This window comes from Glycine max, chromosome 4 (assembly GCF_000004515.6).
Source record: "Glycine max cultivar Williams 82 chromosome 4, Glycine_max_v4.0, whole genome shotgun sequence".
In the NCBI taxonomy this organism is placed as follows: domain Eukaryota; kingdom Viridiplantae; phylum Streptophyta; class Magnoliopsida; order Fabales; family Fabaceae; genus Glycine; species Glycine max.
The window spans coordinates 43,481,803-43,496,145 of NC_016091.4; the positions used below are offsets into that span (position 1 = coordinate 43,481,803).

General features: G+C 32.9%; 2 protein-coding genes across 4 annotated transcripts; both read right to left on the bottom strand.

Annotated features, from left to right (window-relative positions):
* Nucleotides 1–3,308: 3,308 nt before the first annotated feature.
* On the bottom strand, nt 3,309–4,301 carry LOC100787218 (uncharacterized). Its single transcript, XM_003523022.5, has one exon. The coding sequence runs from the start codon at nt 4,059–4,061 to the stop codon at nt 3,525–3,527; it is 537 nt and encodes a 178-aa protein (XP_003523070.1). The 5' UTR covers nt 4,062–4,301; the 3' UTR covers nt 3,309–3,524.
* Nucleotides 4,302–5,133: 832 nt separating this feature from the next.
* Nucleotides 5,134–12,334, bottom strand: LOC100787744 (probable alpha,alpha-trehalose-phosphate synthase [UDP-forming] 8). Of its 3 annotated transcripts, none has more exons than XM_003523023.4 (5): nt 11,846–12,334; nt 10,888–10,959; nt 6,990–8,963; nt 6,333–6,606; nt 5,134–6,259 (listed from the first exon to the last, which is right to left on the bottom strand). In XM_003523023.4, the coding sequence occupies exons 3-5, from the start codon at nt 8,882–8,884 to the stop codon at nt 5,921–5,923; spliced, it is 2,508 nt and encodes an 835-aa protein (XP_003523071.2). In that variant the 5' UTR covers nt 8,885–8,963; nt 10,888–10,959; nt 11,846–12,334; the 3' UTR covers nt 5,134–5,920. The 3 variants fall into 3 exon arrangements, with proteins under 3 accessions (XP_003523071.2, XP_006578621.1, XP_014630264.1); XM_006578558.3 differs by having other exon boundaries at nt 6,990–9,085; XM_014774778.3 differs by lacking the exon at nt 11,846–12,334 and adding an exon at nt 11,626–11,811 and having other exon boundaries at nt 6,990–9,085.
* Nucleotides 12,335–14,343: the final 2,009 nt, after the last annotated feature.

The following is a 14,343-nucleotide window of genomic DNA, read 5'->3' on the forward strand; positions in this document are numbered from 1 at the left end:
TATTTAGAGAAGATACATAAAGATTCAACATCATAAACTCTCCAATATATATTTCATTTTAATCTATGTTTTTCTCAAATTTCTCTCCCATATTTATTTAGTTTTCTATTATTTTCAAATTTTATCCATTTATTTATTCTACCTTTTGTGTGTTCATGTTATTTTTGAAAAATTTAACAGCAAAAAAATTAAAACAAAAAAACACCCTTGCTTTAAATTTGGTTATTGTTCCTTTAATTTACAAACAAAGTTTGTTATGCTCTTCTCATGTTAATACAAATTCTATATCTATAAAAAAAACTTTAATCTAAAAGAAAAATGTTTGCTCTTTACTCAAGTTCTCAATAATTACCAATCAACATTTTCATTGATGTGCTCTTTTTTTTGTTTTCTTAATTATTTCTCATACAATCGATTCTTTTTCTCGAATTTTACTCTTTGCAATTTCTATGTTTGAAGTAAAATGTTTTCGAATTAGACCATGAATTAGAACAATTGAGGCAAATCTAGCTCTTAAACGAGCTAGGACACGAGTCGAGACTATCAATGTGATTTCATAACAAGTTGATGCGTCTGAATATCAGACTAACTAAAAAATGGAAAATGAAACAGTAAGAAAAGATAGAAAAAAAATTAAAAAAAAATGAGTAGAAAAAATTATTAGCTACCATAGTGAATGGATACCAAAGTGGATGATTGACTCATTCCATATTAGAAAGAATCGCAAAAAATCTTTTGATAACCCAAATTCCTATTTCTCAATGATATCAAGCCGCTGAATATTGGAAACAAGCTATAGTCCTAACTTCCGGTAATTATATTGTTATAATAGCTATCTTCATTCCTATATTTCTTTTTTTCCTACCATTCAATAAAAATATTCTAAAATTGCTAAATAAAAAAAAATCCGTGGGTATGCATAGCTAACGAAGTTTAAGCACAATATTATTATAAATATTCAATTCTCTTATCCGTCCATATGCATAGTTGATGACTTTGAATATTAAACTTATTATCAATATTAGATCTATTCTAAGTTCCACACTGCCTCTCATTTTGCTTCTGTCTTACAAAACAATTAAGCATGCATGCTAAATAAATTGCAAAAGACTCATGCGTATGTACGGGTTTTATATATATATATAGAGAGAGAGAGAGAAATATTCCCACCTAGAATGAGGTTATTTTTTAAAAACTATGTACGCAATACTGCATTTAACTCTTTCATCACACTATTAAAATCATTTACACTTCAAAATGTATAAGGATATATATGTTGATTATTAAAAGCACAAAGAAAAAAATCTCTCTACATATGTATAATGAGGGTGTTCTATATTTTTATAACTTTTTCTTCTTCCCTACCCTTTGTAGTGCCTTCATTATCCCAACACAAGATGCCTTTTAGGTTTTTTTTTTAATAGTAATTTCTTCTTTATAAAATTGTTGCGAAGATAGAAAACTGTTCCCTCCAAATTCTTCCCTACTTAGTGTATTTTAAGATAATTATAATTTACTAATATATTCAATCTAAAAAAATAAGTAAATATATGTTAACAAGCCCCTTCAAAATTATTATAATATTAACATTTTTAACTCATTCATTTTTTTAGTAAACCACCATTTTAGTCATAACCGTCTATGACACTATTATTAATCTTTGAAACTAATAAAACTTCAAACAAGTGTTTGGAATTTTCAGTTTTATTTAAATTTCTAAAAATTCAATCACTTATTAATTTTTTTCCTTAAACATATATTAATATTAGGATAAAATATGTGTAGGATCCCTGAAAAATTTTAAAATATTAATTTTTTTCATAATTATTTTTGTATTAATTTGATCCTTTGAAAAATAAAATATATTTCCTCATTGATAAATCCATGGTTCCTTGACATGACAATTTTAATTTTTGTTTTCTCTTTACCTTTTCAAAGCACACTCAGAATATATCAAAATTCGATGTTGTTTTATCTTTCTTTCTAATCTCATTAGAAAGTGCAAGAAAATTATGAAAAATTATAATTTTTTTATTTTTAGCTACCATGATTTCTTTTAATTCGTTTGGAAAAAAATTATTTAATCCATTTGCGATCAAACTATACTTGTAAGTCTGCTAGCCATTCAGATTATCACTTAACGAAGTTACAACATAAAATCAACAAAAATATATTTTATTTATACAAGGACCAAATTGATATAAAAAAATTTATGAGAAAAATTTATACTTTTCAAATTTTACAAGGATCCCAAACATATTTTAACCTTAATATTATTACTAATTTTACTTAGGTCACACATTCTTTTGAATTTTAAACAAATGTGATTAACATATTGCACTTTCAAAAACTTAAATGAATTTTCCTAATTTTAAAGGACTAATATAACAATGTTATATAATTTTGATATATTTACTCAAATTTTTTCTCCAAGTTTCCTATGTACTTAACCATTTAAAATTAAAACTTTTTACATCCACTTATTTATGTTTATTACATCTCACAACCATTTTTAGGCTACAACCTTCTTTTTAAGGTACATTTGACCGAAATAAATGATTAATACGATAAAGTTAAAATTAAATTATTCAGATATGTTCAATTCTTGATAGTATAATTGTTAGAGCAATTTTATTTATTTCTTGATCAAATTTCATAGTAGTTAGTATTCATTTTTTTTCCTGATAAACCAAAGGATTAGGACAAAAAATAAAAGAAAGATACATTTGACAACCTAATAATCCAAAATAAATAGAGTAATAAAATATTATCTTGATCTTTATTTATAAGAGATAATCAACAAATTTTTTTTGTCTCTTATCATAAGATTTCATTTTCATTTTATTTCTCTCGTGCATTAATTATTTTATTATTTATTTACTCCGAATTGTTTCTCTCTTTCCTATGCAGATTGAAAAAAGATGAATAAAATTTTAATAAAATTAAAAATAAATTTAAAAAATATTATAATTATAATCAAATTTAACCTTAATAAATAAATAAATAAATTTTTTAATAAACATAAATTAATTAACTATGTAGAAGGAAATAGTAATTATCTGGATTCATCCTTTGATAATCCATGAGCACTAAACGCACTACGCCGTCGAATACACGTCACCAACCATTAAAACCAAGTATATATATGATATTGATAGATCCATTAAGGATAACAATGACTTTTAATATACACATCAAAATATCCGCCAAAATAGAAGGAAAAAAAAGAGAGAGAATATACCAAGAATTATGCTCTGAGAAAAGTATATAACCTTCTTCAAGAAAAAAAATAATATATAACCAATATATTAACTAAAAAAAATACTGTAATGCCAAGGAAGGAATATACAATAGTAAGAAATTAAAATCCTATAACTATTGATTGATAGTAATATAATAAAATTAATACACAGTAACTGCACACTTGTAAGCTAGCAGAAGCAAAATTCCCAAAATCGACACCACATGACCTGGCATATGTAATCAGCGCAATTCCTCTTTTTTTTTTTTTTTTTTCCTTAGTCTTATCCCAAAACGGCGACGTCTTGATTCGAATCCGAGGAAACGGACTTAATCGGAGGAGGCGCGGCGTAACGCGTGGAGAAATTCCGTAACCCGTCGTAGCCGTCATCGCCGAAATCCCCGTTATGCCCCTCGTCGAAGTTCAAAGCGTAACTCAAGGGGTCGTACTGGTACTTCCCCGCCGCGTGCCGCGACCCGCCACTCCGGCTCCGGCTGAACCGCCGGATGAAAGTCTTCCACCGAGGCCCCGCCGCGAGCTCCGACCACTCGCGCACCTTCATAAAGGCCCTCACGCCGCCAGACCACCACCGCCCACCGGGACTCCCGGTCACCGGTTGCGCCTCGGAGCGCGACTCGGACCATGACGACGTGGCTCGCACGCGCTCCCACCACCCGAACCCGAGGGTGGCCGAGTCGCGACGGGAACCGAAGCAACAGGGAAAGCAGAAGCTGCAGCGCGTGTTGGCTAAACAAGGGTTTGACCTCTCGTCCCCGTTGGCGGTTGAATAATGAAGCTCATTCTGTTGAGAATTGGACATGCCAGAATCGTGCCTATAATTTTATTATTGCTGATAATTGTTTTCTTTTTCTGTTTTTCTGCTTCAGAGTTTCAGTCACAGTGCGTAATATATATATGGAATGGGTTTGGAGCCCTAGTTGCCTACCCCAATCATTAATTCTTATCCGCGCCCACAATACAATAAAACTGTAGTTTTAGGGTTTGGTTCTGCTGTCCTTTTTGGTATTGTTCCACGTTGTTCTGAAAGTTGTATTTTTATCAAAACGACATCGTTCTACTGAGGAGTCAAATTCGTGTGATTTTACTGTGACGTGACCTGATTGTTTATGTTGTTCTTTGATGAGGGCATTTTGGTAATTGGGTCAGCAAAGAGTCTAGGAGCCGTTGAAGTTTAAGACTTTTTGTGAATTGTGTTAACAGCATGCTGAGCTGGATCGTTGATTCAGTCACATAGTCATACATATCCAGTTTGTGGCTATGCCTTTTTGTCAGAGTTATTATGTTATTTATATAATACAATTTAATTTTTAATTTAGTCTCAAACTATTTTAAAATATTCAGTTTGATTTTTAAATTTTTAAAAGATTTAATTTGTTTCTTAAATTTTTTAAAAATGTTAGTCATTTTCATCAGATTAAACTAATGCCCTCAAGATTACAAATTTAACAATTTTTATTTACTAATAATGACGGTTTTTTAATGGTCGCTATATTTATTATTATTTAAGAAATAAAACAACCGTGATGGCATCGACGTGGTAGGTCACCACCAGCCCTCGACGCTGTTTTCACTCTAAACACAAAAGGAGGAAAGGAGGAGAAAAAAAACAAATATTGCAGAGTCAATACTTGTTTTTGAGTTTATCCAAGATGCTTTTTTTTTAGCTAAGTCTGATTTTGATATACAGGCAGAACTCTCACTCCTCACCTTTGTTACCATCATCCAAACAAAGCATAGCTTCTAAATTTGATTCATCATTAGACAACTTTGTCAACTCGAGTTTGAACACCATCATTAAGTGGATCATGCTCTTTTTTATACAATTATACCCTTCATCTTTTCTCGACAAAACTCGAAGGTTAGAATACACGTAAACCAAATATTCATCCCGTTTTGGATTTATGGATTTATTTCTCACAACATGAGGAAGAACATGACTATACAAGAATCTTTAAGGCAAACTTCCTTATATCCGAAAGCATCCAAACCATATCTTAAAAAGAATAACAAAAAATCAAATAAAAAATCTTAGATACCTTCCAATACATATCCAGAAAATATCTGAAAAATATATGAGAAGTATCTTAGAAAAAAATTAAATAAAAAAGATTGTATACTTTTTGGACACAAGTATCTGCGGAATATCAGTATCCAAAACGGATACATCACCTATGCGTCCCTATTTTTGAAGTATCCGGATTCCAAAGGTAAAAAAAAGAAAAAGAAAAAGAAAAAAAAAAAAAAAGCTGTGTGGTATTTACCCCCATCTCCCCCAACCAAAAAATAGTTTACAAAAGATGATATGAGATTCTGAATGACATTCATGTATAAAAACCCAACGAGTCCAAATATACAACCAACCAATGAATTCTCACCCGGGAAGAATGCCTAGATTCTGTATTCTATTAACATATTGAGTATCCTTTAAAAGCTACAGCTAAAGCCAACAGATGCATCCAATTTCCCCCACCAACCAATAAAAACCAATCACTCTAATCCCCTGTGCTCCGTTTCTGAGACCTAAAGCTGCTACCAATATTCTTTACAATCAAAAGTCAGACTTAAAGCTATTTCCTTAAATCCTTCTTTTATGCATCTTTTCAAAAACAACCATCAAAATTGTGCCTTTATCCCATGCTGGTGCCTATAGTGTACTTTTTAAACATCATTCTCAAAACATACTTCTCTTTTCTCAAAAGGGGTTTCTGTAGAGCATCTTGATTTAGGCCCTGAAGCCGCACCAAGACCCTCAAGTAATGTCATCACATCCACAGTGTCATCTAGGTAGTACCTGGCTTTGCTCGGTTTTTGTCCAACAGTGCATGCAAAGATTTGTGGTGCTGAGAAGGAGTTAGCACTATAAGGTTCGGCTAGTATGCTCTCAAACATGTCCTCATCAGATCTATCATCACCAATGCACAGTACAAAATCTGGCGATTTACCCTTCTTGGTTAGGGAAGAAAGAACTTCCTGTGCAACTGACCCTTTAGTAATGCCCTGTACGGTTGATTAGTTAATATTAGCTTCTGAGAACGATTATAGGTTGTGATGTGAAGAGATAAGTATATACCTGAGGCTTGACTTCAATAATATGTTGCCCTTTTTTTACAACAACAGGCTCATTTGCAAGTACATTTTCAAGGTGATCCAGCAGCTCCATGGCTTGCCAAGATCCAAAATCAGGATCAGCATCACGGTAATGCCACACCAAGGCACTCTCTTTGGTCTCTACAGAGGAACCGTCTGTGGCCTCCATATAAGATCTCATCACAGGTTCAGCAATCTTTTGCCATGCAAAATCTGTATCTGCATGACTCATTTGCCAACTAGTATGTTTACCCCACCTATGGTAAAGATCAAATAAAAATACCATCAGCTTAAAGAACTTGACAGTGACACGACAACCGACAACCGCAGTACCATAAGAAGAAGAAACACCCATATAAACATGTACTATAAGGTAAAATCAAATTTTCACAGTACAGAAAAGATCAAACAAAAGTAAAAACTCCAACATAAACATGTATTAAAAAGAAAGTTCAAAATTTCACATTAAAGAACATAACAAGCCAATGCTGTAAGCCCTGAATACAAACCAGTATCTATTCATTTATATTTTTTCTTTGATTTTCTTGTAAGGGATATATTCAGGTATGATTGAAATTATTTAAGGGGTGCATCTCTAATTAACAATTGAATTGCAGATAACCGACTATAAAACACTAACCTTATGAAATAACCATGCTCAGCTGCTATACCAAGATTCTCACACTGATCAAACCATTCACTCAGTGAGGTTTTTCCCCTGCCACTAACAATAAACACAGTGTTGTTAACATCACTGCAGAGATTATTTAGCACAGATATGACTTCGGGACTGGGTGCTTTAACAATGGAAGCTTCAGGTACAACTGTACCATCATAATCCAAAAATATTGCCCTGCAACTGCACCTCTCATATGCAGGGACAATGTGGTCTATGGATAGCCTCCTGAAACTAGGAGAGAGGGACAAAATTCTGAAATTCAGGCCAAAGCCAATGCCCCAGCATCGGTTACTATAGTGATCCTTGCACGAGAACACTAGATCTTGCTCAAAGCTTCGAGCCCAGTATGCCACATCATGAGAACTAACATATCGATAGTGCTTTTCATGTCGAAGCTGCTTCTCTCCATCAGGCATTGTGATTGCCAAATTAAGTGCTTCAGCTACTGCATCAATATCCCATGGGTTTACCCTTATTGCCCCACTAAGAGATGGTGAGCAACCTATAAACTCAGAAACGACAAGTGCACTTACACGCGGGAAGTCAGAAGCAATTTCTAAAGCTTCGTCTAGTTTAGAACTTCCCTGCCTACACACAGTGTACCTGTATGGAACCAAATTCAAACCATCACGCACTGCATTCACAATGCAACATTCTGCCAAAGCATAATAGGCTGCCTTCTCATAGAAAGGAACATGGCAATCAATGATGATGATAGGTTCATAACCTTCCAAACCAAACCTTTCATTTATCCTTTTGGCTGTAATGTAGGCATCCTCCTTTGCATCCTCAACATCTTTGTCAGAACTACTTGGGGGATTTAAAATTTGGATCAATATTAATTCACCTTGCCATTCTGGATATTGCTGCAGGAGTTGCTCTATGGCCAAGAATTTTAAACTGATACCTTTGAATAAGTCCATATCATCAACACCAACTATAAGCTTTTTCCCTTTAAATTGTTGGTGGATTTCTCTGACTTTGTTGGAAGAGGAAGGGTGATCTAAGGTTGATTGAAGTCGACCCATGTGAATCCCCGCAGGCAATATTTTAATGAATATTGTACGGCCAAAGTATTCAAGCCCAATGTAACCCCTTTTGGATTCATGTTCCAAGCCTAGCATTCGCCTGCAGCAGGAGAGAAAATGGCGAGCATAATCAAAGGTGTGGAAACCAACTAAATCTGCATTAAGCAATGCTTTCAAAATTTCACCTCTGACAGGCAGAGTTTTATAAACTTCTGATGAAGGAAATGGACTGTGGAGGAAAAAACCAAGCCTGACTCGACTACACCGCTTTCGCAGAAATGTTGGAAGGACCATAAGATGATAATCATGAACCCATACATAATCATCTTCTGGATTAAGGACCTCCATGACTTTATCTGCAAATATCTTGTTAGCAGAAACATAAGCCTGCCACTGTGACCTATCAAAGTGGCGATTGCCTGGATACACGGGCATCATGTAATGGAATAGAGGCCACAATTGTTGCTTGCAGAAACCATCATGGAATTGTTTGTAGAGGTCTGAAGGAATAAAAGTAGGCACGCAATTGAATTCCTCCAGCAACTGAAGGGAAACTTTCTCTTGCTCATTTGCATCAACATCAACCTTGAGAGATCCCACATAAACAACATCAGCATCAGGAGAGAGACCATCCTTTAACTGCCAAAAGATTGAATCCTCGTCATAACTGAAGCACCATTTGCCAGATATTTTATCCCTTTTTGCATTGAGAGGGAGAGAATTTGATACTATAATTATCTTCCGATGGTGTTCTGACGAGAAAAAGCTCAAATCATCATCATTACTTTCTTTAACATCTCCATCAGACATGATTACTGGATCAGTCATAACTCGCGGAAGGGATCTGGGAGTCCGAGGGAAATTTAGTGTATCCCCTGATACCAGATCCAACAAATTCAAGCATGACCTGGCCACCATCTTTACTTCAATTCCCAGTTTTTGAAGATATTTATAAGTATAGTATTATGTAGGAACAGGTACCCAGAACTAAAAAGATCTTGTATAATTAACCCAAAGAAATGCAGGTACCTGCGAAGATAGAAGAGAAATAGTTATTATCCCTATACAATGCAGCAGTATAGTTCATAAATACATAACTTAGCCATACTCCACAAGTTCATATGTTCAATGATTTTAATATTGTCAGATAGTCACTGATTTCAGTAGATGTGTTCACACCATGGATTGATTTTGAAAGTGCAGAACAAATAAATGTTATTTAGATATGAGATAAGCACCTGAAATTACTATTGTTGAAATTAGAAGTCCAACAAGTGACAAAACCATTGAATCTTACAAATATATGAAGCAGCATGTCCGACACATAGCCATACAGTTTCAAATTCTTCAATCATTTTTCAGTAATTAGCAACCGCTTAATTTAGTGTAAGAAATCAGTAATCATTTTTGTGCATTACACAAGAAATAGAAAACATCAACTTAATTCTCAGTTACTAATTAGAAGAATCAAGATGTTGTTGTATGTCACCATCAAGAGTTTAGAAGAATAAGAAAACAAGGCTCAGATAACTATCATCACCAGATTTTCAGTATGTTTAGTTCTGCGTTACTTTCACAAAAATCAATTCGCTTTTTCACGTTGATAATGAGGCAACATCCTGGAACGTTAACTTCTACACATTTTTCATGCGTGTTTCAATGCAAAACCAAATACATGCTTCATGTCTTATACTAAGATTTCGGCTTCAGGACATACTGGTTAGGAGGTTCAAATGAAACAACTGGTTATCTCAACCCCACCAAAAGACTACTATATCTTCTAGAGGAGATCCAAATACACGTTTTTCATCTCAGCCACACCAAAAAACGTTAACTATTACACATTTTCATGCACATTCTCTGGTTTCAATGCAAAACCAAATACACACTTTGTGTCCTATACTTAGATTTCAGCTTCAGGACATACTGGTTAGGAAGTCCAAATGAAACAATAGGTTATCTCAGCGACTCAGCCCCACCAAACGACCACTATATCTTCTAGAGGAGATCCAAATACACTTTTTCATCTTAGCCTCACCAAAAAAGTTAACTATTACACATTTTTCACGCGCATTCTCTGGTTTCAATGCAAAACCAAATACACACTTTGTGTCCTATACTTAGATTTCAGCTTCAGGACATACTGGTTAGGAAGTCCAAATGAAACAACTGGTTATCTCTGCAACTCAGCCCCACCAAAAGACCACTATAAATTCCAAATACACATTTTCCATCTCAGCCCCACCAAAAAAGTTAAATATTACACATCTTTCATGCGCGTTATTTGGTTTCAATGCAAAACCAAATACATGCTTTGTGTCCTATACTAGGATTTCGGCTTCAGGACATACTGGTTAGGAGGTCCAAATGAAACAACTAGTTATCTTAGCCCCCTACCAAAAGACCACTATATCTTCTAGAGGAGGGTAAAAAGGAGATCATATCCCTCTCCATTCCTATACCACAGGATTCACCATTTTTTAGGGTTATTCACTGGCCACACTATGCCACTGCCCCATGAGCATTAGGCATTAGCACCCGTAACCAAAGTCTATAATCAGGAATGCCCCTTCCTCTGATATAAAGAGAAAATTCATTATTATGACCTTTTCAATTACAATTTTTTCTGTTAAACCTCCCAATCTTCAAAATAAAATAAATTGGATTCTCTTTTTCTGAAAAAAAGAAAAAGAAAATCATAGATAACAAAAAAATGGGTTTAGTGGGTCCAACACTGATTGCCAGCAGATTCAACCAAAAATCCGTATTCATCACACCAAAACTAAAGGTATGAAAGATTAAATTGCATATAAGAAAAACAACAGGTTTACCTGGATTTATCTCAGACTCATGCAGTTAATCACATGAATGTCTGTTCTTATATGATCTTTGATAGCCCAATTCTACAGAAGCACATTTAGATTTAATCAGAAACACAGAATCAAAATCTTAAAAACAAGAAGCTACTCGCAATCAACAAGCATATAAGAAACCTCCACAAGTATATCTAGATTAGACTTTCACACATGAGCATCACTTTTCAATCACTAGGCTTTCAAGCGATTGAACTTTGCCTGTCGTATGAAGCCTGTGAAAACTAGAATCGTTTGGACGGCTAGGAATAATACTTCTAAGCAGACAACAACTCCTTCACTTCAATTCAAATATATAACACTCAAATTCAGCAAAACCCTTTATAAGCTTTTCTCAATTAGGAAACCAAATAAATTCACCCAATTCCTATAAATGGGAATAAAAATGTGTGAAGTTAATCAGAACACCAAAGGACCACATCTACACAAAAATTAAATTATTTAGCAGGCTTTATTCGTCAATAATCACTGACGGTATAAAAGATTTTATTTTTACATATTGCATTTCAAACTTTTTTGTATCCTTATAAAATTCTAAGCAATATGTAGTAGCATTTTTACATTCACATGCATGTAACAATTCTGGTTTTACATTTTTTTCATTTGTCTCGGGGCAAAATACTTTCGCCCCAAGCAAACAGCTTCAAATGCAAACAACAACAAAATCAAGAAACACAGAGAAGAACATGCATTTACCTTTTCCAAACAACACAGGATTAACACCCAGAAGTTGTACACAAAAAAAACAGAGAGAGAGAGAGAGAGAGAGAGAAGAAAGATTCAAAAGAACTAATTAAGGCTCCTATAATCCCTGAGGAAACAATTAAAATGAAAAGAACAAAACAAAAAGTTCTAATCTAGGAGAAGATAATTCAAACCAAAAAACAGAACAAGTCAATGAAATAAGTCAGTTTACCTTCTTCACTATCTCAACAACCAACAAGACCTTTTCGATGATATGTACTACTGAAACAACAAAAGCAAGAATATACAGGTGTGAACTCGAATTGTTGAAAAGAACTTGCAATGAATGAAAAGAATTGTTAGCAAAAAGAAAATAAGAAAGATTGTTTCAAGATAAATACGAAATACGGGATAAGTCATAAGTGTGTTAGGTTCGAAACTGGTGCGATTTTGTAGGAGTTTTTATCACTTCATGGGTTCTAAAATCTAAACTAATCCAAAAAGAAAAATAATTAATTATAATAACAATAGGAGCTATTATTATTATTATTATTATTATTATTATTATTATTATTATTATTAAGGTGAAAAAAAATGAAGAAAAACAAATATGCTGTAATTTTGTATCCGAGGTTTATGTCAAACTAGAAAATGAAAAGGTGTTTTCGTTCAACAAAGGATGCTGTCGGAGGCACGGATTAGAAAGAAAGTCAGAAAAGAGAAGCAAACATAGTTTACACATTTTTATAATTTATAATTCTTAATATGGAGAGAGAAACCATCACAGTTGGATATTGCAAAATCTAGGTGGTCTTACGCTGGCACTATGATCCTCGAGACTTTTGCAGCCCAAACTGCCCTTGTACTCCATCCATTTTTCAATGCATTTTCATGTGGCAGCTATTAATTGTAATTGTTCATTGGGAGAAATTCTTGAATAAATATTGAGATGATAGCAGCACAGCAGCACTTCATCTTACATTTTCTTTTTAAGATTTTTTACGATTATTTAGAATTTATTAAAAATTATTATTTTTAAAATTTTTACTTTTCATTAATAATTATTTATCCTGATTTATTTATATTAAATAAAAATAAAATCTATCAAAATGGATGGTTTTTCAATATATTCTAATCTAAGTACAGAAAAAATCTTTGAGGAATATTATATAATGTGTGCTGCTATGATTTTTTTTTAATACAATGATGTGTGCTGCTCCATGCATTAGGCACATTAAATTAGTACATAAATGTTTTTGTACGGACGGACATTTTATGTTAATTATGTGTCACTTTTTAATTGATTTTTGTATCAATGGTTATTAATTGTTGTATGTTTATATGACCGGTTGAAACACATTTTATTTAACAGGGTCTTTTAAAGCTAGAGATTTACTACCTTAAAGAATAAAATCAGAAATAAAAACCATTGCTCGATAATTTAAGGACTGGGATTATATGATTAATTAAGAAGTTGTTTAACTTTAGATTACTATTTTTTTAATTTATAATTATAATTTCTCACTTTAATCTTTACAAAAAATATTATTTTTAAGGATAATCTTAGGACCCGGTAGTTTATAGAGGTGGTTAAGCGGGTCGGTCCGTCCCACGTAAGGTCCACTCACATAAGCCCGCATTGGCAGCGGACCGGGTTAGTTCGCCCCGCTTCTTATACGGACCAAATAAATTGGTCCGTCCCCGCCCCGCGGACCCCACGAGTCAAACGGGCCGGTTCGCGGGCCTAATTTTAAAAGAATTTCAATTTTAATAAAAATACAATACAATGAAATTAAGTTCAATACAAATGTAAATAAAATCTTAATAATTAATCAATTACATCAATAAAATAAATAATGTCTTAACAAAAGAAAATTCAAACAATAAATTTAAAATATGAAATTTAAACATCTCCAACAACAAATGATTCCATATTTGAAGTAGCTTGAGCCTTCTCCATCTCTAATATAAGCTATTTTTTATAATAAAAATATATTGAAAACTTTAAAAATATTTATTTAACAATTATTTTTGGCTTAAATGATAAGAATTGATATTTTTATTATTTATGACTTGCAGATATGAAAATGATAGATTAAAAGAGAAAAAGATCGAGAAAATATAAAAAAAAAAAAGATTTTTAGCATGTTATCACTCATCCTTTTTTATCTTAATCTTTTATTTATTTTATCTTATCTTTTTTATCTTTATCATCTTTTAATTTAAATTTTTTATTTTTATCTTTAAACGTTTATCTTATCTAATATATTTCTTTATCTTAAGGTGAAAAAGAGAAAATCAAACATAATATAATTGAGTTAAGGTTACATAAATGTGGACTGTGCCGCATACCCCGCGGGTCAAACACGCATAGTTCGCGGGTTAAATGGGACAGGCCCAAAAATATGACATAATCATGAATCGTTTAAAAAAATTGGTCCGTAACCGCACGGACCGCGGGCCCGTCCATGAACCTGGACCCGTTTACCCACCCCTAATAGTTTAACTTTAAAAAAAAAAGTTTTACTTTCTAAAAAAATGTGATGTAATTCCATTGAATTCATACTTAAGTAAAAATAATTATTTTGTTACTTGAAATTATTTAATTTTACTAATCTCAAGTAAAAAAAATAAGAATATTTTAAAAATATTCTTCATTAAAACTTGATATCATGAATAAAATAAAATCCTTAAAGATAGAGTTATAATTAAATAAAGGGTGTTCTAAAA

What these genes read in the sequence shown, in the direction of transcription:
- LOC100787218 (XM_003523022.5), bottom strand. Translation starts at nt 4,061, where the DNA reads ATGTCCAATTCTCAACAGAATGAGCTTCATTATTCAACCGCCAACGGG.
- LOC100787744 (XM_006578558.3), bottom strand. Translation starts at nt 8,974, where the DNA reads ATGGTGGCCAGGTCATGCTTGAATTTGTTGGATCTGGTATCAGGGGAT. An exon ending in GAGCATGGTTATTTCATAAG is followed by an intron (nt 6,607 to 6,989) that starts GTTAGTGTTTTA and finishes TCTTTACCATAG; the next exon opens with GTGGGGTAAACATACTAGTT. An exon ending in TTATTGAAGTCAAGCCTCAG is followed by an intron (nt 6,260 to 6,332) that starts GTATATACTTAT and finishes TCAACCGTACAG; the next exon opens with GGCATTACTAAAGGGTCAGT.